The sequence below is a fragment of the Mesoplodon bidens genome (genome assembly GCF_964165515.1).
Source record: "Mesoplodon bidens genome assembly, chromosome: 4".
Taxonomy (NCBI): Eukaryota; Metazoa; Chordata; class Mammalia; order Artiodactyla; family Ziphiidae; genus Mesoplodon; species Mesoplodon bidens.
This window is the reverse complement of record NC_138160.1, coordinates 139,267,866-139,290,775: the sequence shown is the minus strand read 5'-3', so window position 1 is coordinate 139,290,775 and position 22,910 is coordinate 139,267,866. Positions and strand designations below refer to the sequence as shown.

The 22,910-nt window shown below is 48.4% G+C and overlaps 1 protein-coding gene across 2 annotated transcripts; it reads left to right on the top strand.

The window, feature by feature from the left end:
• The first annotated feature begins 108 nt into the window (after nucleotides 1-108).
• Nucleotides 109-22,501, top strand: HAUS8 (HAUS augmin like complex subunit 8). Of its 2 annotated transcripts, none has more exons than XM_081231148.1 (11): nucleotides 109-185; nucleotides 3,150-3,214; nucleotides 6,846-6,901; nucleotides 11,433-11,514; nucleotides 14,680-14,772; nucleotides 15,484-15,578; nucleotides 16,174-16,239; nucleotides 16,346-16,504; nucleotides 17,864-18,005; nucleotides 20,796-20,937; nucleotides 22,077-22,501. In XM_081231148.1, exons 1-11 carry the CDS (start codon nucleotides 157-159, stop codon nucleotides 22,267-22,269), a joined length of 1,122 nt encoding a protein of 373 aa, XP_081087274.1. In that variant the 5' UTR covers nucleotides 109-156; the 3' UTR covers nucleotides 22,270-22,501. The 2 variants fall into 2 exon arrangements, with proteins under 2 accessions (XP_081087274.1, XP_081087273.1); XM_081231147.1 differs by having other exon boundaries at nucleotides 6,846-6,913.
• The last annotated feature ends 409 nt before the right edge of the window (nucleotides 22,502-22,910 follow it).

The window sequence follows — 22,910 nt, the reverse complement described above, 5'->3', positions numbered from 1 at the left end:
CAGAGAGACGCGCGAGCAGGAGGCGCCCGCTCCGCCTACAGCCACGCTCTACACGGCCCGCAGCCACCCCTCTTGTAGCTTCGCAATATGGCCTGGTCGGGGCGGGGGCGGGGGTGTTCGACTTGAAGAGCCGGCCTTTGAGTTGAAGGCGGGAAAATGGCGGATACTTCGGGGCGTGGTGCTGGGTGAGTCGAGGCGCCGTGGGTCTGGATTTATGGGTGCCAGCTGGAGGGCCCTGGTCGAGGGCTGGGGACAGAGGGGCAGCAGAGTTGGGGAGGGAGGGTCCTTGGAGTGAGTCCGGACCTGACTCCTCCAAGAACCACCGAGGATGCGCAAGTTCTGGGAGGTGGGATGCGGCCTTGCGCATGCTCGGGAGCGTGGGCTCAAGACAGGGCGAGTTCGGGTCCCTGGTCACCCGTTTCGATCCGGGGCGATGTCAGGCGAGTGGCTTAACCTCTCTGTGCCTTGCTTTCCTCCGTCGCGAAACCGGGCTGATGACGCCGCCGTTCAGTTTTGTAGGCCTAGTGTGAGGCTTAAGAGCGTTTGGTATAGTGTCTGGCCCCTAAGTGTGATCCGTCGCTATTACGATTACCGCTTTGTAGTGGATAACTTCTGGACCACTGAAGTATCTCCTTTCATTCTCCCACACGCTTTTTTCTGTTCTCCCCATTTACAAATGAGATGATGGAGGCTTAGGGAGGGAAGGTCATTTGCCCAGGCTCACACAGCAAGAACAAGGGAGACGTCGAACAATGACCTGGTGCCGGGCGTGATTCCTGGGCTTTGTTCATTCTGCCGCTGTTTATTGTGCCTGTGCGAATTAAAATTTAGTGGGCCATCTGAAATCACTTGTTTACTCCACAGCCCCTTGTCCTAACTGTGAGATTGACGTTAGCCTCTCCGAGGTTCAGGGGAAGTACTTGAGGCTGGAATATATGTAGTGACACCCCTCCCCCACCCCGTGTCCCTGCAGGTTTGGCCTAAGTCCATTTGGTTTGGCTCCAGAGCCCTGGCTCAGACCCCAGAGGGAATCCTTGCTCTTGCTCTGTCTATTTCCAGCTCCGAGACTCCCCAGGGGTGAGCTGTATAAGCCTTGGGTCCTTATCTGCAAAACAAAGATAAAGCAGGCGAACAGTTAGGTATTTGTAGGGTGGGGAGGATTCCATGAAGGAGTACAGCAGCTGGCACCCAGCCAGCATTTGTTAAGTCGCCTCTCCCCACTGTGGCTTGGAGGTGCCCCCCAACATGGCCTGGGTCTCACGTTGGAGTCCCCAGAGCCCACCACACAGAAGGTGGCTGCAGTGAGCTGAGCAAGGGGACCACCACTGCTGTCACCAGTGGAGCCCATCTTGTGACGACAGCAGGATTTACAGCGCCCAGACCCCTGCCTGGCATCCCGCTCCCCAGACTGGACACCTGGGAGGCATCCCCGACTCTCCCACACCCACCAGCTGACTAGTCAGTGATTCCTACTTCATGGGACCCTCTTCTCTATCATGTCAGGCTTCATTCTTTTTTTAAATTGAGGCAAAGTGCACATCACGTCAAATGAACCATTGTAAAGCGAGCAATTCGATGGCATTAAGACATTCACAGCGTTGTGCAATCACCACCTCTACCTACTTCTAGAACATTTTCATCAGCCCAGAAGGAAACCCTATGTCCATTTGCAGTCACCCCCCATCCTTCATGCTCCTCAGTCTGCTCCTGGTAACCACTAGTCTGCTTTCTGTCTCTGTGGATTTGCCTGTTCTGGACATTTCATATCCATGGAATCATACACCACGTGGCCTTAGTGCCTGGCTAGTTTGACTCAGGATAACATTTTTGAGATTAATTCGTTTCAGCATTATCAGTACTTCATTCCTTTTTAGGACTTAATATTCAGGGTCATTATTTCTTATTTATTTATTTATTTATTTATGGCTGCATTGGGTCTTCGTTGCTGCGCGCGGGCTTTCTCTAGTTGCGGTGAGCAGGGGCTACTCTTCGTTGCGGTGCGTGGGCTTCTCATTGCAGTGGCTTCTCTTGTTGCGGAGCACGGACTGTAGGCGCGCGGGCTCAGTAGTTGTGGCTCGTGGGCTCTGGAGTGCAGGCTTAGTTAGTTGTGGTGCACGGGCTTTGTTGCTCCGCGACATGTGGGATCTTCCCGGACCAGGGCTCAAACCCATCCATGTCCCTTGCACTGGCAGGCAGATTCCCAACCACTGCACCACCAGGGAAGCCCCAGGGTTCATTATTTCTTGACAGGAGTTTTGCAGCAGACTTCCGTCCCACGCTCCTGATCACTCTTTCCCCATGCCAGGGGTCCCCCAACCTTGACAGTGTTGACATCTGGGGTGCGATCATCTCTGTGATGGAGGCCGTCCTGTGCCTTGTAGGGTGTTGAGCAGCATCCCTGGTCTCTACCCACTGAGCCAATAGCAGCCCCCTCTGTGGTGACAATCACAGGTGTCTTCACACATCACCAAATGTCTCCTAAGGGTCAGAATTGCCCTCAAGTGAGCACCCCTGAGTTATTTGTCTGACAAATATTTATCAAGTGCCTCCTGTCTGCCAGGCTGTTAGGGACTGAATGTTTGTATCATCCCTCACCCCCTCCTCAAATTCAGTCTTCTCCAGCTAAGCCATAGGACTGATCAGTTCCAATTTCCGCATCATTCTCCTCTGTGCCTGTGCCCTTGGTCTTGGTGAGCCCTGTCTGGGAATATCCTTCTTCATGTACCTGAGCAAATGGTTCTTTGTCACTCACCCCCAATCCCCACCCCTTTACCTGTCTGGAGTGCTCCCTCTTCACACTTGCCTGATAGGAAAATGCTGGTCATCCCTCTCAGGGAAGGAGCTTTGTCTGCTATTCACCTTGTATCCTCAGTGGTATACAGCTGACATACAAACGCCCAACGAATTAATGAGATCAAGACCATTGAGGTTCGGCAAAAATGCTCGCTCTTCTCACGTAGGTGTTGTCCCCAGGTGACGGGGCTGGGGCTCCGTTTTCCTCCTGCCATGGAGGTGGCCCCACCTCGCAGAGATGGGCATGGGTGGTGGGTGCTGGGACTGGGCTGTCCCGAGGAAGCCCAGGTTCCTGGCTGGCTTCCCTGAGCTTTCTATCCAACTGCATTAACAAGACCCCCGTTTCCCTCTTTTAGGAAGCCTTCTGCAGGGGGTCCCAGTACTCCTAGTGGTGCTAAGACGAGAGGAAGAAGAATACAAGGTGAGTAAAATTGGAATCTACCTTTTGAAATGGAATCCACTGGATTAAAAACTGATTTTTTCTTTCCCCCCCCCGTAAGTGCTTTTGGAGAAGAGAAAAACAGGCCAGAGCAGGGGAGCTGGGGCTTTACCCGCTTCTAGTCACACCTTTGGGGACCCCAAGTCTGGTTACCCAGCCCTGCAGCCAGGGGTGTGGCAGGACCTGGTGGGGGTCATCTAGGGCAGTGGGCCCTTCCAGCCATGGGGGTCACGGGTTGTACCCAGGACTCATCACTTGGAAGTGTGGGTGGGGAGAGTGTGAGCTGAATTCGTTAGGAAACATCAAAGTCTGTTTCTTCTCAGTAAGCGCGTCAGACCCTTGGGGGTGCCCACACATCTGAAGTATACCTGTGGGTCCGGGGTCACTGTCAACAGCCCCCCTTGACTCTTGGCAGTGCCCAGTTTGGGGCTGTAGACCCAAGGATCTCCCATGTTGTATCTCAAGCCTCTGTAATGATGAAGTATTTTTTTATGCCTGTGCACTAGTGCAGGTCTCAGAGAACTTGGAGCAGAATTCCAGTTCCAGATGACTGGAGGTTTATATGTTATAGCATCACAGCATCTCTGGATGATCTGGTCTATAACATCTGTTATATTTACACAGGGTCTAGTTCTTGGACGCAAATTATATCCTTCATTGTAACATTGCTTCTGTGGAAAATCCACCACTGTTGAAAACAAACAGGTGCATTCTAGTTTTCCAGAAACTTGAAACTGCTTTTCAACTGTGCAAGGAACCCAGAGCCTCCTCCTACCCTTTGCTGATGGTATTAGAAAGACCCAATGCAGGATGGTCTCCCCCTCTTGGAACTGGGGGTGTCCTTCGCCCCAATCCTTCACTGGATATCCAGTGGCAGACCCTAGGTGTGGCTTGATTCTCTCCCCTGGACCCTGCCTGGTCCTGGCCTCAACCCTTAGGTGCCTCCTGCCTGAATGTCTGAGCCACTTGCCCTGCAGGCACGGCTCATCCCTGCCTGGGGCACGCCCGGGGCAACCAACACCTCTGTGTCCAGCTCCAGGCAGCCTGTTAACTGTGGTTGTACCTGCAACCCCCATCTAAAGAAAGATGCAAATCTGGGCATGGAGGTAATATAGTTGAAATCCCAGTCTTGGGACTGAACTGTCAAGGAAGGTGACACTGACCACATCACTCTTCCTAGTAAAAAGGGAGACCCCTGAGCTCTGGGGGCACCTAGGAAAAGTGCAGCATCATGCATTTGACACGTTGCTGAGCACCTCCTCCCTGCGAGGTGGTGGAACGTGGCAGCAAGCAAAACAGACAAGAATCCCTACCCTCAGGGGGCATGCCACCCTGGACACAGGCGGTGAATCAGGAAACATAAGGAGACACAGGGTGTATTGGACAATGACAGTTGCTGTGGATAAAACAGCAGGATGGGGGTAGCTTCCTGCCTAAGGGAGGGGCTGGGCCGAGCAGAGTTGTGAAGATGGCAGGGGTGGCATGTGCCTGCTGGCACATGTAACAGGTGACACGGGACCTGCAAGGTGTGTGGAGGCACTCACCCTTCACCAGCTAATGGACCCGGAAGACAGCCTGCTGCAGCTGCCAGAGGGCCAGTCAGCCTGGAGGACAGAGTGTCTCAAGAGGGAGGGTGCAGGGCTTCACTGGTGGCGCAGTGGTTGAGAATCCACCTGCCAATGCAGTCGACACGGATTCGAGCCCTGGTCCGGGAAGAGCCCACATGCCACGGAGCAACTAAGCCCATGCGCCACAACTACTGAGCCTGTGCTCTAGAGCCCACGAGCCACAACTACTGAGCCCGTGTACCTAGATCCTGTGCTCCACAACAGGAGAAGCCACTGCAATGAGAAGATCACGCACCGCAGAGAGGAGTGGCCCCCGCGCGCCGCAACTAGAGAAAGCCCGCATGCAGCAACGAAGACCCAAAGCAGCCAAAAATAAATAAATTAAATAAATTTAAAAAAAAAAAAAGGAGGGTGCAAGTGAGCGCTGTCTGCAGCGCTGCCGCTTTCTCAGAACGAGGACTGAGAAGGGGCGGGTAGGCATCAGAGCAGGGAGATGTCTGTGGTCTGGGTGAAAGGAGTTTCTTTGGTGCTGTGGTGACTGTGAGAGCCAGGCAGGGGTGTGCGGGGGGATTCAAGGGAAGGAGAGAGGAGAAGAAGAGGATCCGGCATGGCAAAGGGGAGCAGAGAAGTGGGGGAGGGGAGGGGAGGGGAAGGGGGATGAGCAGTGTGACCATTGGAGGGAGGAAGTGGGGTGATACAGGGTGGGGCAGGGGGAGAGGGGTTGCCAGGGCAGTTTCCTAACGGAGTGAGGGCTGGGCTCTAGCACCCAGAGTTGGGGGGTTGGTTTTACCCCAAAGCACAGAGGTCGCTCCACATGGGGGGCCCAGGATATGGCCCTGAGGTTGGGAGGCAGCTAGATGCCCAGGTGGGAGGATCTCCTGGGGCTGCTTTTGTCTTCCCAATGAAGTAGGAAACAGGTTACCAGCTGACCAGAGGGATGGCCCGTTGTAGGAAGTGGGCAGGAGGGTCTGGGAGACGGGGTGGGGGATCAGAACAGAGGACTGTGGATGATCACAGGGGCTGCAGCGAGAGCCCCTGGAGGTTGGGGGGACACGTGTTTCCTTAACCCACCTTCAGTGCCCCAGGGTCAGGATGGAAGGGCACCTGGGGCTGGGCTGTCACCAAGGGACACAACCGTGTCCCAGAAGAGCATTGGTGCCTAGTGTGTCTCAGGAGAGCGGTCCTGAGCTAGGTGAGGGGGGTGGGGGATGTGAAAGGCAGTACCATGAGTGGGTCACAGATGGGCTTGGGTGGGAGAAGGGCAGTTGGGGTCATGACCACAGGGAGTGAGCTGGGGAGGGAAGAGGAGGAGAGCAGGTGGCCATCTGTGGAAGATCTTTCTTCTTTTCCCTGCTCTGCCCCTGAGTCCACTTTCTGTTTTGAACTTTGGCACATATTCCTGATCTTCCTTGATCATAGCTCCTGTGGGTCTCTGTGTCTCCGCTTCTAGCCCTGGTGCTTGTGTACAGCAGGTATCCTATAAATGTTCTTGTATACAGTAGGTGTTCCATATATGTTCTTTTTAAAAAGGTTATTTAGGGTTATTTACTTATTTTACTTATTTTAATTTATTTTTGGCTGTGCTGGGTCTTTGTTGCTGTGCGCGGGCTTTCTCTAGTTGTGGCGAGCGGGGGCTACTCTTCGTTGTGGTGCATGGGCTTCTCGTTGCAGTGGCTTCTCTTGTTGGGGAGCACGGGCTCTAGGTGCGCGGGCTTCAGTAGTTGTGGCTCGTAGGCTCTAGAGCGCAGGCTCAGTAATTGTGTCGCACGGGCTTAGTTGCTCTGCAGCATGTGGGATCTTCCCGGATGAGGGATTGAACCCGTGTCCCCTGCATTGGCAGGCGGATTCTTAACTGCTGCACCACCAGGGAACTCCCTCCATATATGTTCTTGCATACAGTAGGTATCCCATACATGCTTGAGGCTGAGCGGGGAGGGCTGATAGCATCCAGCTCTCGGGGTGGGGGGTGGGCATCCTAGGTGCACGGTGGGTCCTCACAGGCCATGTCATAATTTTATTATAAACCAACACTGTGTCCCCCACAGGTGGAAGAGTGGTTGAGTCCCGGTACTTGCAGTATGAGAAGAAAACCACCAAAAAGGTAACATACAATGTACGTTTGAAACAGTTCTGAACAGAGTTCTGACGAACTTGGAATTCTGAGACAAGTCACGCCGGCCAGGCACAGCCTGGTCCTGAAAGAAGCATTTTGGGGACTTGGTCCAGTTGCCTTTGGGGCTGTCATGCCCTTCGTGCCAAGGCAGGGATCTCTGTCATGGGTGGCTGATCACTTTGAGAATCTCTTTTGCAAAGCCATGATCCCTAGTGAATCATAAAATTATTCCTGTCTCTCAACCCGGTAGTTCCTTTCTGGATTCTGTCCTGAAACAATTCTGTCTAATGCCTGGCACGTGGTTTCCCGGCCTTGGCTCATATTGTAAAAAATACCTGTAGGGTTTTAGAGAAAGGGTTTTAGGGGAAAAAAGACATGGCTGAATCACCCAGTGTTACAGGAAGAGTTCAGTGAACTAGCCACACCACAAAAATGATGAAACCGTTGAAAATGATGGCATGAAACACTTAACAACTTGGAAACCTGCTTTGTGTGATGTTTAATGAAAATAATCATTAGATTACCCAATGACATATTTTGTTTCAGTGTGTACGTACGGATAGTGTGGTGAAGGTTGTGTTATTCCATTTTCCAAATCTTTGTTTATGATAAAGTTTAGTTAAATATTAATTTCTGCTGCCTTTCTTTTACTCTGGTAGGGTGAATGGCAGGTTAATGTGGCTTAAGATTTGGCTTGAAGAAAAAGGATACCTTTACGCAAACTGATATGCTTCTTGGAGTGATTTTTTTTTTAATGGACTTAATTTTTTTAGAGCAGTTTTAGGTTCAAAGCAAAATTGAGTGGAAAGTTCAGAGATTTCTCACACACACCCCCGCCGGCCCTCTCACATGCGTAGCTTCCCTGTTGTCAACATCCCGCACCAGAGTGGGGCATATTTACAATCGATGAACCTACATTGACACATCCTTACCCAGAGTCCGTGGTTTATAGTATTGAAATGATTTTCAACAGAGAATACTAGTCCACACTTCATAATTTTAACGTTGCCTGGCAAACTTGGTTACAGCACCCCCATGCAAACTTGGTTACAGTACCCCCATGCAAACACATGCAAACATGTGTTTGCATGTTCTAGCATTTTAGATCTTTAAGAGCTTCTCCGTTTTCTTTTTTTTTTCATCTTTTATATTAAGGTGTAATTTACATAGAGGAAGTGTCACTCTTCAGTGTACAGTTCTCTGAGTTTTGACAAACACATCCAGTCACAGACCCACCACAGTCAAGATAGAGAACACTCGGTCACACACCCCCGCAAAGTCCCCTTGTGCTCCCATGGAACCAGCCCCTCCCCACCCCAGGCAACCATGATCTGTTTTCTGTCCCTGTAGCTTTGCCTTTGCAGTAGGCTCATTTAAAAGGTGCCACCCAGGATGCAGACTCTTGCAGTCTGGTTGCTTTCATATAAAGGTCCCTCCCTGTTGTTGCCTTTTACAGTTAGTGCTAGTTCCTTCTGATGGCTGAAGAATATTCCACTGTATGGATGGACCACAGTGTGCACAGCCATTCCCTGGCAAAGGACGTTTGGTTTGTTTCCCGATTTTGGCAATTATGAATAAAGCCACCTTAAACATTCCTGTGCAGAATTCTGTATGGATGTGTTTTCATTTCTCCCAGGAGGGGAATTGTAGGGTAAATGTCTGTTTGACTTTGTAAGTAACTGCCCAGCTGTTATCCAAAGTGGCTGCCCCTTTTTACATTCCTATGAGCCACAGAGGAGAGTCAGTACTTTAGGACTGAAACCATTCTAGTGGGTATGAAATGGTATCTCATTGTGGTTTTAAACTGCATTTCCATAACAACTAATGATATTGAGCATCTTTTCACGTGCTTATTGGCCAGTCCTATATCTTTGGTGATGTGTCCTTTCAAATCTTTTGCGCATTTAAAAAAAATGGAGTTGTTTGTTTTCTCATTACTGAGTTTTGAGGGCTCTTTCTATATCTTAGATACCAACTCTTTATGGTGATTTGCAAATATTTTCTCCCAGTGTGTGGCTTGGCTTTCCATCCTCTTAAGTGTCTGGTGAGGAGCAGAAGTTCTCGATTTTGATGAGGTCCAATTTATCAATTTCTGCTTTTATGAAATGTGCTTTTGGTGTCTTCTCTAAGAAATCTTTGCCTTACCCAAGACCATAAAGATTTTCTCCCATGTTCTCTTCTATATGAGTTTAGGTCTGTGGTCCATTTTGAATTAATTTTTGTGTCTGTTGTGATGATGGAATTAAAGTTCATTTTTAAGTGTATGGATGTCCTCTTGTTCCAACACCATTTGTTGAAATGACTTTCCTTTCCCTGTTGTATTGTCTCATCACCTCTGTTGGAAAGCAATTGACTGTATATGTATGCATCATTTCTAGACTCTATTCTTTTCCGTTGTTCTACATATCTATCTTTAGTCCATTTCCATACTGCCCAGGTTACTGTAGCTTTGTATTATAGTAAGTCTTAAAATTGGGTTGTGTGAATTTTCCCACTCTGTTCTTTTCCAAAACTGAGTCTTCTAGTTCCTTTGCCTTTCCATATGAATTTTAGCCTTAGCTTGCCATTTCCTACCAAAACTTCAGGGATTTTAATTGTACTGAATCTATGCATTAGTTCAGGGAGAATAACATCCCCAAAACACCGAAGTCTTTCAATCCATGAACATGGTATACCTCTCCCTTTATTTGGTCTTAGATTTTTTTCATCAGTGTTTTTGTAATTTCCAGCATACAGACCTTCCCCATGTTTGCTTAGGTTTACACCTAAGTATTTGGTGTTTTTTTAGTGCTATTATGCAAGGTACTATCTTGTCTTTTCTTTCTTTCTTTCTTGAAGAAATTTTATTTGTTTGTTTAGAAATAATTCACAAATAACATTATATTAGTTTTAATTTTATTTATTTATTTTTTATTTTTGGCTGCATTGGGTGTTCGTTGCTGTGTGCAGGCTGTCTCTAGTTGTGGGGAGTGTGGGCTACACTCCGATGTGGTGCTTGAGCTTCTTATTGCGGTGGCTTCTCTTGTTACCGAGCACTGGCTCTAGGCACTCGGGCTTCAGTAGTTGTGGCTCATGGGCTCTAGAGCACAGGCTCAGTAGTTGTGACACACGGGCTTAGTTGCTCTGCGGCACGTGGGATCTTCCCAGACCAGGGATCAAACCCATGTCCCCTGCATTGTCAGGTAGATTCTTAACCGCTATACCACCAAGGAAGTCCCGATATTAGTTTTAGAGGTACAACATAATGATTCAATCTTTGCAAATATTGCAAATTGATCATCACAGTAAGTCTAGTTAACATCCATCACCACACAGAGTTACAAAATTTTTTTCTTTGCTCAGAACTTTTACATGGTACTGTCTTTTTTTTTTTTTTAATATTTATTTATTTAGGCTGCTCCAGGTCCTAGTTGCGGCATGCAGGATCTTCGTGTGGCAAGTGGGATCTTTAGTTGTGGCATGCGGACTCATCCGCAACTCTCCTAGTTGCGGCGTGCAGATTTCTTACTTGTGGCATTCAGACTTCTTAGGTGCGGCATGCGAACTCTTAGTGGCGGCATGCGAACTCTTAGTTGCGGCACGCGTGTGGGGTCTAGTTCCCTGACCAGGGATCGAACCTGGGTCCCCTGCATTGGGAGCTCAGAGTCTTACCCACTGGACCACCAGGGAAGTCCCATGGTGCTGTCTTTTAATTTCAATTTCCAAAGTTGTTCATTGCTAGAAATATCTTGTTATATTGACCCTGTATCCTGCAACCTTGCTAAACTTGTTAGTTTTAGTAGTGTTTTGTAGTATGTTTTGAGATTTTCTATGTGAAGAGTCATGTCTGCAAGAAGAGAGTTTTATTTCTTCTTTTGTAACCTGTTTGCCTTTTATTTCTTATTCCTAGACTTCCAATGGGAGGTTGAATAGGAGTGGTGTCTGTACATCAAAATATTCCCACTCTTTATAAGGTCTTTTTTTTGCTTTCCTTAATTTTATTTTTTGGCCGCACCACGTGGCTTGTGGTGGGATCATAGTTCCCTGACCGGGGATTGAACCTGGGCCTTGGCAGTGAAAGTGCCGAGTCCTAACTACTGGACCACCAGAGAATTCCCTCTTTTTGCTTTTATATTGTTATAATGGCTTGCCAGCTCCATGCATTGCTTGCTTTTTAAATAAGTTTTGAAGATTAATACCTGTCCAAAAGCTTTGTTTTTTCTGACAACCAAAGTAATATGTTCTCTTTCCTAAACTGGCCAGTACTAAAAATTATGCAGAAAATCAGTCATCTGTAATCTGCCATGTCAGAGATCATCACCAGCAAACATTTTGGTGGTTTCCTATGTTCTATGCATTTGAGGGTATTCTTTTGACAAAATTAGTTCATCCTGTATGTATGCAATTAAATGTCAGAACTCCTTGAATCTATCCCTTGCCTCAAGGTAAGAGCAGATGCAGACCTTGCAAACTGCAGAGGGGCCCCTTCTCATGGAAGGAAGGTGTCTTGTGCCCTGAATGTCATGTATTCCCCTAACAGGCTCCTGCAGCAGATGCATTAAAGGCCAGTGGGAAGATGCCTGAAGGTGGAAGAAAACTCAGCCTACTCCAGAAGAGCAAAGGTACGTAAAGGTAGAAGGAGGGTGTGAAACAGCACTGAGGCTTAGGAAGTGATGAACGTGGTGGTGAATTTTGTTTTTAAGTATGCAAGTTTAAAACTCCCTTTCCTTTCTGGAAAGTATGAGGAAAAGGAGCTTGGCAGATAGTTTCAGCGTAAAGACAGATTTGGGGCATATGAAGGTCTGAAGGGGGATGGCAGGGGAATGGGGGGAGTCATTTCCTTTCTATATGACCCCAGAGGAGAGCCACATTGCCATCATGGTGCTCCCTTGAGGCACCAGTTCCTTGATCATGTGACTGTTTCCCCACCAGAGCTCTGAGAGCAGGACTTTCAGAGAGGGTATGAGACCTCATTTTCCTGCCTCTCACTACCTTGGGTTGGGTCTTCCTCATAATGGTCTCCCCATACCCCTTCTACAAGCTTTCACCAAAGTGATACGAAAAACTTTCAGTTTTTCTGGTTGTAGACATGATATGTGTTTGTTATTAAACAAAATTGGAGAATGTAGCCCAGAAGGGCGGAAACTCACTTATGATCTACCACTCAGACCATCGCTGTTGGTATATTTGCTCTTCAGTCCTAGTCGGTGTGCTCATTCTAGAAGTCTGGGAAGTCTCCTCTCCAGAGTAGTACTTCATCCAACTCCTCCGGTGCCTGCTTCACCAGCAGTGGTGGGCAGCTCTTCTTTTGCATAAGAGCAAGTCACAAAAAGTAAAATTGTTTCTCGGCCTGCAAACCTCATTCAAAATGGTGACAACTTTGAGTCCCATAGTAGAATACTAAGTATGTTCTTTTACAGCTTAGATTTCCTGCTTTATTGTTCGGATCAAGGGTCAGCAAAACTTTTCTGAGCCAGTGGTTAATATTTTAGGCTCCGCAGGCCAGGCGGTCTCTGTCATAGAAACTTAACTCTGCCTTATCGCAGCGTGAAAGCAGCCACAGTGTGTACACAAATGGGCATGTCTGTGTCCCAGTTATTTACAAACACAGGAAGTGGGCGGGATCTGACCTGCATGCTAGAGCTTGCTGATCTTGGCTTGGATGTTTGTCAGAAATTGTGCTGTTCCTTGACCCAGGCATGATTGAGAAGCAAGCACATGGAGCTGGAGCCAGGCTTCTAGTCTTTTCTCATGCAGTAGGGTTGAAGGCCATGTGTGAAGCTGGGAAAGCTGGCATTGCCAGACGGGTCAAAAACTGGGCCTGCCACATTTAAAAATCAGGGTTCTCAGGACTTCCCTGGTGGCGCAGTGGTTGAGAATCTGCCTGCCAATGCAGGGGACACGGGTTCGATCCCTGGTCTGAGAAGAGCCCACATGCCGCAGAGCAACTAAGCCCGTGTGCCCCAACTACTGAGCCTGTTCTCTAGAGCCCGCAAGCCACAAGTACTGAGCCTGCATGCTGCAACTACTGAGCCCCGCGTGCCTAGAGCCCATGCTCTGCAGCAAGAGAAGCCACCGCAGTGAGAAGCCCACGCACCACAAAGGAGTAGCCCCCACTTGCTGCAACTAGAGAAAGCCCACGTGCAGCAACAAAGACCCAACACAGACAAAAATAAATAAATAAAATAAATAAAAAATAATAAAATAAAAATCAGGGTTCTCAGCTGTGGGTTATCGAGGGGGGAGGTATGGGATGCTGCTTGACACCCAACAGTGCACAGGACTGCCCCACAGCAAAGAATGATCTGGTCCCTGATGTCAGTAGTACGAAAACTGAGAAACCATAATTTAAACATAGTCATGATAATTTAGAGGGACTGCTTGTTTGAGTTCTATTGTATGGTTTGATAGGCAATTACTTTTCTTAATGAAAATGTTATACGTGGAGATGACAGAACATTCAAACCAGTGGAAACGCAATAAAAAGTCATCATCTCCCACCTCTAGTTCCCATTTCTCACCTAGGAGGCAACCACTCTTGATAGATTTTTATTTATCTACGTAGAATTTTTAAAAAATTCTAACACAAATGGTACCATAACATAGGTATTGTGACTTCACTCGTTTCATTTCCACATATTCGTTTCTTCAACTGCATAGTTGTTCATTAAATAGTTTTCTGTTTACTTGCTAACAGAACAGTGTGTTTTACATACCATTTGCTCTTTCTGCAGCCTTCTAGAACCTTGTTTAATTGAAGTGTGCAGTACACTAAGTGCCCATTTTAGATGATATAAGGAATAATTTCACATTTCTAAATAGAAGCTAAAAGATGAAGGGAACTCCCAGGGAAGACAAATAGTCCAGAAGCTACAGAAGGAAAAAAGAGCAGAGGGCTTCCCTGGTGGCGCAGTGGTTGGGAGTCCGCCTGCCGATGCAGGGGACACGGGTTTGTGCCCCACTCTGGGAAGATCCCACATGCTGAGGAGTGGCTGGGCCCGTGAGCCATGGCCGCTGAGCCTGCACGTCCGGAGCCTGTGCTCCGCGGCGGGAGAGGCCGCAGCGGTGAGAGGCCCACGTACTGCAAAAAAAAAAAAAAAAAGAATAAAGAGCAGAGGGCAGAACAAGTATATCATGTGTTATTAGATTCTTATACCCTGAACACAGCATCTTTTATTTTTTTATTTTTAATTGAAGTATAGTTGATTTACAGTGTTGTGTTAGTTTCAGTTATACAGCAGAGTGGTTCAGTTATACATACATATATATATATTTTATACACACACACACACACACATATATTTTTCAGATTCTTTTCCCTTATGGGTTATTACAAAACATTGAGTAGAGTTCCCTATGCTATACAGTAGGTCCTTGTTTATCTGTTTTATACATAGTGTTGTGTATATGTTAATCCCAAATTCCTAATTTATCCCCCCCTTCCCCTTTGGTAACCATAAATTTGTTTTCTATGTCTCTGGGTCTATTTCTGTTTTGTAAATAAGTTCATTTGTACACAGCATCTTGTACTTAAACTAAGTAGAAAGGCTTATTTGTATCTTTCAGTTATAAAGACTGCATCTCTTTTCTAGTTCTGCTTTAAAATATATTCAGGTTGATCGGTGGGAATTTCCAAAGGTTTTTCAGCCTTCTCTACTGCTCCCTCATAAGAAACTGAGTTTTTGGAAGCAGGTGATATTGTACAGAAAAGTTACCTGCTCCCGGGCTTAAGTATAGAGTATCTTGCTGACTGTGCTGACTTCTGGGGATTCTCGTTGGGCCCACAGACAGCAGTGGAATTGGCAAAGGCGACCTGCAGTCTACGTTGCTGGAAGGGCACGGCACTGCCCCACCTGACCTGGATCTCTCAGCCATTAACGGTAAGTCATTGGCTGTACCTGTCCTTTCCCCAGCTGAGGGTTGCAGTGCATGTCTGAGGGCTCCCAAAATACGCTCTTCTCACCCTAAAAACGCTTTTCTTTTTTTTAATTGAAGCATAGTTGATTTACAATGTTGTATTAGTTTCAGGTGTACAACAAATTGATTCAGTTATACATATATATATCTATTCTTTTTCAGATTCTTTTCCCTTATAGGTTATTACAAAATATTGAGTATAGTTCCCTGTGCTATATAGTAGGTCCTTGTTGGTTATCTATTTTATATACAGTAGTGTGTATATGTTAATCCCAACCTCCTAATTTATCCCCCCCTCCCCTTTGGTAACCATAAGTTTGTTTTCTATGCCTGTAGGTCTGTTTCTGTTTTGTATAAGTTCATTTGTATCATTTTTTTTAAGATTCCACATATAAGTGATATCGTATGATATTTGTCTTCCTCTGTCTCGCTTATTTCACTTAGTATGATAATCTCTAGGTCCATCCATGTTGCTGCAAATGGCATTATTTCATTCTTTTATATGGCTGAGTAATATTCTGTTGTGTATATATACCACATCATCTTTATCCATTCATCTGTTGATGGACATTTAGGTTGCTTCCCTGTCTTGGGTATTGTAAATAGTGCTGCTATGAGCACTGGGGTGCATGTATCTTTTCAAATTATGGATAAAACGCTTTTCTTGATCTTAGACAAAAGTGTGGTCCGAAAGACTCCACAGTTAGAAAAAACAATGTCAAAGAAAGCTGAGTCATCATCATTTTCTGCCTCGAGGAAAAAGAGCCCAGTAAGTCTCTGAAATGAGAGGGAAGCCACTATAGCAAGTTGGCTAAACCTGCCCTGTGCCACGTGCCCCTCGAAACCCGGGGGCTCCAAGAATGAACAAGCCAGCTGTGCCTTTTAGAACAAAAACCTCACCCATCCTTAGAGGATTTGCAGAGTTTCAGTTTCCCCAGCTACATGTACAGGAGGGGATACAAATGCAGGATCATGTGAAAAATGAGATTGAGGCCTTGTTTGCCACTGCCACGCTAGGGAAGGCACTAGGCCAGGCCCTGTTCATGGCAGGGAGGGCGGCCAGGCTGTGGTCTCACCCAGGTGGGAACCCCAAGTCCTGGTTCTGGCAAGGCAGCAAGTTGGTGGGTGCCCTTCAGCTCGCGCTTGACGGCCCAGCTTGCAGGAAGGGACCAAACCACCTTCCTTTTCACAGAGGACTCGAAAGACTAAATGAATAAATAGAAACAAGTCGATACACAGTCTAGAGCTGTTGAATTACTGATTGAAAAAAAGTACAGACGGGTTAGGATTCTGCCCCTCCCCGGGGAAGAGAGCTGGCTTTATACCAGTTCACGGGGAACCAGCAGTATCTTTTTCTTCTGAAGGATCTCTCCGAAGCGATGGAAATGATGGAATCCCAAACACTACTCCTGACTCTGCTGACCTTGAAGGTGAGGACAGAGCCTCCTGCACGCGTGTCGTGGGTGGAAGGGCGGCCACCGTCAGCCGCGGAGGTGAGGTCGCCTCTGGCCTGAGCTTTTGTTTTGCATTTCCCAGATGGAAAGTGGTCTTGCTGCATTCGAAGAAAAGGCAGAAAAGAATTTAATAATAATGTGCAAAGAGAAGGAGAAGCTCCAGAAAAAAGCCCACGAGCTGAAGCGCCAATTTCTCCTCTGTCAGAGGAAGCGGGAGCTGGCAGATGTCCTGGACGCGCAGGTCAGGGGTGACCGCAGCCTCCAAGAGGTGCATCCCGGCAGCATTGTCCCACGGGGGTGGGGGTGGGGGTGGTTGGAGGGAGCCTTTATTGTGAGTGTTGCTCCTTGCCTGGCTCCGACTCTGTGCCCGGCTTCTGACACCACTGGGTGTTGCTACGTGATGGTTTATCAGAGGACAAGGCGGTAATGTCAGAACCAACCAGCAAGAGGGCGCCGTCCCTTCAACACGCATGGGCATGTATTCTTGTGACTTGTATCCTGAGACTTGTGCCCAGTGACACAAACGTACTCCAGACCTGCCCAGTTGGGCCAGGGTCCTGGTGGCAGACTTGGGCTGGGTGCTGTGTGGTCAGTGCTGGGACGGGAGTGTCCACGCCAGGGAAGGTCACAGTGAATCGTGGGAACCTAGAAAGGGCCAATCAGGGAATGGGGCTCCTCACCCAGTAAGTATGTATCCTGGGGCCGCCATAACAAAGGACCACAGAGTGCGCGGCGGCTTAAACAATTGACATGTATTCTCTCTCAGTTCTGGAGGCTGTAAGTCTGAGATCAAGGTGTCTGCAGGGTTGGTTCCTTCCGAGGGCCACGAGAGAAGGATGTGTCCCAGCTTCTCTCCTTGGCTTGTCGATGGCATCTTCTCCCTGTGTCTCGTCACCTGGCTCTCTCCCTCTGAGTGTCTGTCTCCACATTTCCCCCTTTTGTAAGGACACCTGTCATACTGATCAAGGCCCAGCTGAATGACCCCGCCTTAACTGAATTACCTCTGTAAAGTCTCCAAATCAGGTCACATTCTGAGGTGCTGGGGGTTGGGATGTCAACAGAGGAATTTGTGGGGACACAATTCAGCCCGTAACACCCAGCATGTACACATGAGTGTGCCCAGCGGCCCGGCCCTGAGCTGAGAACAGGGTCCCTGTCCTCGTGGAACTCACAATAGATGGGAAAGAAAGACAGTTAAACAAATGAATCCTTACAACCCCCAAACGGTGTGTACAAGGGAAAAGGGGGTTGCCTGGCATGGCCTTGGTGGGGGACAGGCATGTCAGCTCAGTGCTCTGAAGCAGGAGGGTCCAGCCTTCCAGGCCCTCCTCACTGTGATCCCAGTTGAGGGTCCAGCCCTGGAACAAGCTGGAAGGCGGACACACGTTCCTGGTGAGGAGACCCAGGCCACCTTGCTACTGGCCGGGCCATCTTTGGGGCACCTGGGAGGGAGGGGAGAGCCCACTGCACCCTTGGAAATTTCTCTGGGAGACCTGGCAGAACAGTGCTGTGTCTTAACCTCACAGGTGCCATCTGGTAAACTTCTAGGGAGGTGAGTGCAGGGCCTCATCCCACAGGCTCCTTCCCCTTCTGCCTGCAGATCGAGATGCTGAGCCCCTGCGAGGCCATAGTCGGCTGCTTTAAGGAACGATACAAGACGTTTGCGATGGCCCTGGACACCACGAGGCATGAACTGCCCGTGAGATCGGTCCACCTGGACGGAGACAGGCAGTGCTTCTTAGGTAGGAAACGGGGCAACTGCCCGGCAAGGGGTGGGATGAACCTCCCAGTGTGTGCTGGTATCCCCTGTGTCCTGGGCACCTTTATCCGTTCGTGTCAGGTCATAGGCCTCCTCTCAGGTGGAGGGCGCGTAGCCATCAAATGGCAGAGGACGCAGGGGGCCAGCAAGCCTGCGGTTTGTGTGGGATCATGCCCTGAGTAAGGACTGTGTTGGGATTTGAACCTCGGTCTGTAGGACCCCCGCAGTGATTTTCCGTCCTGCTGAAAGTCGTCCTGGGGAGCCTGCAGTGTCTACAAAGGTGCTTTGGCAGCTGGGGAACAACAGGGCCACCGACCCCAACCCTGTCCTGCCTTCTAAGCAGAGCTGAGAGGGTCCCTTTCCTGTATAGCGTTGCCACCTAATACTTCACTTGAAGAAGGCGCCAAGTGTGAAGAGTGCCATCCTCCATCCTAAAATTCTCTTTAGAACAAGTATCTTCCCCAAACAAGTTTTCAGCTGCCCTACAGTTTGGTCCTCCCTCCCTCCCTCCCTCTCCCCCCTTCCCTGTCTCCCGCACCCCACCCTCCCTCCCTTTCTTTCTCTGAAGTATAGTTGATTTATCAATACAATGTTGTGGTCGTTTCTGCTGTATTGCAAAGTGACTTAGTTATACACATATAGACATTCTCTTCTTTTTGTATTCTTTTCCATTATGGTTTATCACAAGATATTGAATATAATTCCCTGTGTTATATAGTAGGTCCTTGTTGTTTATCCATCCTATATATACTAGTTTGCATCTGCTAACCCCAGCCCCCCACTCCATCCCTCCTGCTGCCCCTTGGCAACCACAGGTCTGTTCTCTGTGTCTGTGAGTCTGTTTCTGTTTCGTAGATAAGTTCATTTATGTCATATTTTAGATTCCACATATAAGTAATGTCATATGATATTTGTCTTTGTCCGGCTTACCAGCACTTACTATGATAATCTCTAGGTCCATCTGTGTTGCTGCAAATGGCATTATTTCATTCTTATGGCTGAGTAATATTCCATTGTATATACATACCACATCTTCTTTATCCATTCATCTGTCCAGGGACATTTAGGTTGCTTCCATGTCTTGGCTATTGTAAATAGTGCTGCTATGAAGATAGGGGTGCATGTATCTTTTTGAATTATAGTTTTGTCCAGATATATGCCCAGGATTGGGATTGCTGGATCATATGACGTACAGTTTGGTTATTTCTAAGCAAAGTTCTCATGAGCCACCTGAACATGTTTAGCTTGATTTTACTGATGTAAAATCAAGCCTTTTCCAAAGTGAAATAGTATATGTATGAAACGGGACCTTGAAAAATGAGCCTTGTTGAACCACCATCTGTGTCCAGGTTTCTAATTTTATAATTATGGCAACCAACTGCATGTCTATATCTCTTGGTCTCCATCTCTGATAAATGCCCTAGATAGTTGCCAGGAGTTGGGATTGGGGACTGTTTGAGTTTCCTAGGGCTTCTGTAACAAAATACCACAAACCAGGTGGCTTAAAACAACAGAAATTCATTCCCTCCCTGTTTAGGGGGCTAGAAGTCCGAAATCAAGGTGTCATTGGGGTTGGATTCTTCTGGAGGCTCTAGAGGAGAATGCATCCCATGCCTCTCTCCTGGCTTTTAGTGTTCTGGCAATCTTGGCTCATGGAGCATTCCTTCAAACTCTGCCTCTTTTTTTTTTTTTTTTTAAGCTTTTTAAAAAATATTTGTTTATTTTTGGCTGCATCGGGTCTTAGTTGTGGCACGCAGGATCTTTTCGTAGCAGCGCGCGGGCTCTTCGTTGCGGCATGCAGGCTCCAGAGTGTGTGGGCTCTGTAGTTGTAGCTCTCTAGTCGTGGCTTGCGTGCTCCGTAGCTGCGGCCTGTGGGCTTAGTTGCCCCGCGGCACGTGGGATCCAGGGATCGAATTGGCGTCCCCTTCATTGGAGGGAGCATTCTTAACCACTGGACCACCAGGGAAGTCCCCGAGCTCTATTTTATTTTGGTATGTTTTTGTTTTTTAAACTTCTTGTCGCAGTGTAGTGGAGTGACAGGGTGGTGCTGCCGCCCCTGTCTTCACATGGTCTTGTTTCTGAGCGCCTCTGTGTTATTGGATTAGGCCCCTCCCTAACGACCTCATTCTAACTCCGTTACATCTACAAAAACCTCATTTCCAGTTAGGTCACGTTCACAGGTACTTGAGAGTAGGACCTGAACATGTCTTTTTGGGAGGACACAGTTCAGTCCCCTGGCAAAGAAGATATGTGTTTGTAAGAACACTTATAAGGTTCCCCAAGTGTTATAATTTACAGTTGAGACACGTGCGGGACTCGGAGAGATGCTGGTTTTGTTAGAGCAGGGGGGACCCAGTGCTGTTGTAGGCGGCTCTCTGCTTGGGGGGTGTTGGGGGCAGAAGTGCTGGGAACCGGGAGTGGGAACCATGGGTTTGTTCTTAAGTTGCTCCTAGACCAGATCTTCTCTGTCTTTTGGATTTGCTTCTGTTGAGGACACCAGTGCACCATTCCAGGTATGTTCCGATGACTGTCCGGATGGCAGACACACATGGCCCGCCATCTCAGAGCCCCGTGATCTCAGGCAAAGGGGCACAGAGGCAGGACCAGTGCACGAATATCTTCCTTCACGACCCTTTCTGCCTTCGAGCTCGTCACGATTCCTGCATAACATGAGAGCATTCCAGCAAAAGGAGAAAAACACAGCCAGCCAGCTCGTGCATCCATTGCTTGGGGCACCTTGAAACCATGGCTGACAACCCCTTTTCCCCTCCAGACAAGTTGCAGGGGGAATTGACGACCACATGCCATCTGCTGGGAGAACTTGGCATCAGCAGCTCAGAAGAAAATGCGAAGGCCTTGGACCTGCTGAGGGAACTCAAGGAAATGACCCAAAAGAAGGATCTGGAGCTCCAAAGGTATTACAGAAAATATTTTTAAAAAAAGATAGTGCCCCTCTCCCCTCATCTCCTCGTCAGGCAGAGATGGGCTGTTGGCGGCTACCCTGTGGAAGGTGTGCTGTGTTCCAGAGGGTGGGCAGCTCTGGTGTTTGCAGGGGCCGAGGGTATGAGGGCCCAGTGAGGCAGGGAGAGGGGAATGGGCAAGATGCCTTCAACCCAACCAAAACTCCTGTGCTCGTTCTTGAGCAGCCAAAATAGAAAGGGGTGATCACTTCCTTGGGGTAACACAGCAGTTCAGGGGCCCTCAGATAGTTTTTTGACGCTCTGTGTGGCTCGTGAGGTCTTAGTTCCCCAGCCAGGGATCAAACCCAGGCCACGGCAGTGAAAGCACAGAGTCCTAACCACTGGACCACCAGGGAATTCCCAGGAACTTCTTTTTGATGTATAAGTACATATAGAAAAGCCACAGATTGCAACGGTACAGCTCAGTAGCTCTCACTACCGGGCACCCTTGTGTAACCAGTGCCCAGGTCCATTCAGCCCATGTCCAGCCCCCGAAAGCCACCTGGTCCCCTTCTCTCTCTCCTCCAGGACATTTCTAACCATGAGGCTTTCTTCCACCTCTTCCAAAAAAGAATCTAGTTTTCTTCTCCTTTACGATGCCAAATGTACTTCCCGAGGTGCCTGAGAGGTTTGAAAGGTACTCATGATAAACACCACCTGCTATGGCATCTCCTTCATTACTGTGTGCCCCGGGACGAAATCAGACACACCAAAGTGTTCTAGGTGGCCAGGGTCACAGGAGTGAATGGGGAATCACGCTCGTTGTGTGCTGATCTCCCCACTGCTGTTTATTTTGTGTGGTGGCTGGGGAAGGTCCCTGGTCACGGCTCTGCCTCCCGCTCTTAGGATGGTTCCTGACAGGTGTTGATACTCCCTAAATATTTGTCGAGTAAATAACTCTTTTCTTTCACACCTGCCCGGTCCTGCTCTCAGGGCTTCCCTGTTTGAGTTCTGTTCGGACAAAACTTATTCACCGCTGCTTTCCCACGAGCCCGAGGAGGGTCACCCTGAACCTGCCCCCCACCGACATGGCAGCTGCGAAGGTGCTCGGGCACAGAGGGTGAAAAGCTGTCATCATCGTCTTGTTTCCACAGGAGCTTTACCCAGGTTCTGGAACTCTCTGCCGAGGCGAGTAAAGAGGCAGCCTTAATCAACCAGGAGGCCTGGGAAAAGGCCCAGGGCCCCAAGGCCCCCAGCCAGTGGTATTTCAATCCTGAGGAGGCCACTGGTGGGGAAACTCAGGGAGAGCTAAGGAGCCTGCTCCTTTCGGGCCACAACGAGCCGTGAATCCACATGCAGGCTGTGTCCCCAACTGGAGTGGGGACCTTCCTGCACACCATGGACAAGGAAGCACGTCCTGTGCCCCTTGTTTGGGGTGGGGAGAGGGGGTGGACCTGCAGTGACCCACATATGATGTTCTGGAAATGAGCACTTTATACACTTAGCCTAGCCATATAGTTATTGTTTTGTATGATAACCTCGTTTGATAATTTAACAAATAAAACTGTTTTGCAGTTGAGCCTTGGTTTCTCTGTAAGGGGCAGTGGAAGGCGTGTGTCGTCCCAACTTATTCCAAAGAGCTGGTCCTGAGCCTCAGAACCTCACAGACATTATGAGTCCAGTTGACCCTTGAACACCGTGGGTTTGAATTGCAGGTCCACTTACACGTGGATCTTTTTCAGTAGTAAATACTGTAGCACGACACGATCCGTGGTTGGTTGAATCCACGATTTATAACTGCGGATACGGAGGGCAGACTATAAGTTCTACGCAGATTTTCGACTGCACAGCCCCTAACCCCGTGTTTTTCAAGGGTAAACTGTATTTCACTTTCAAGATGATTTCATGTCCTTCAGTCACAGGGCAGTTCTGTTCAATAACCCACAGCAAGTTCAGAGTTGGCCCTCAAATGGAAATTCCCCATCCAG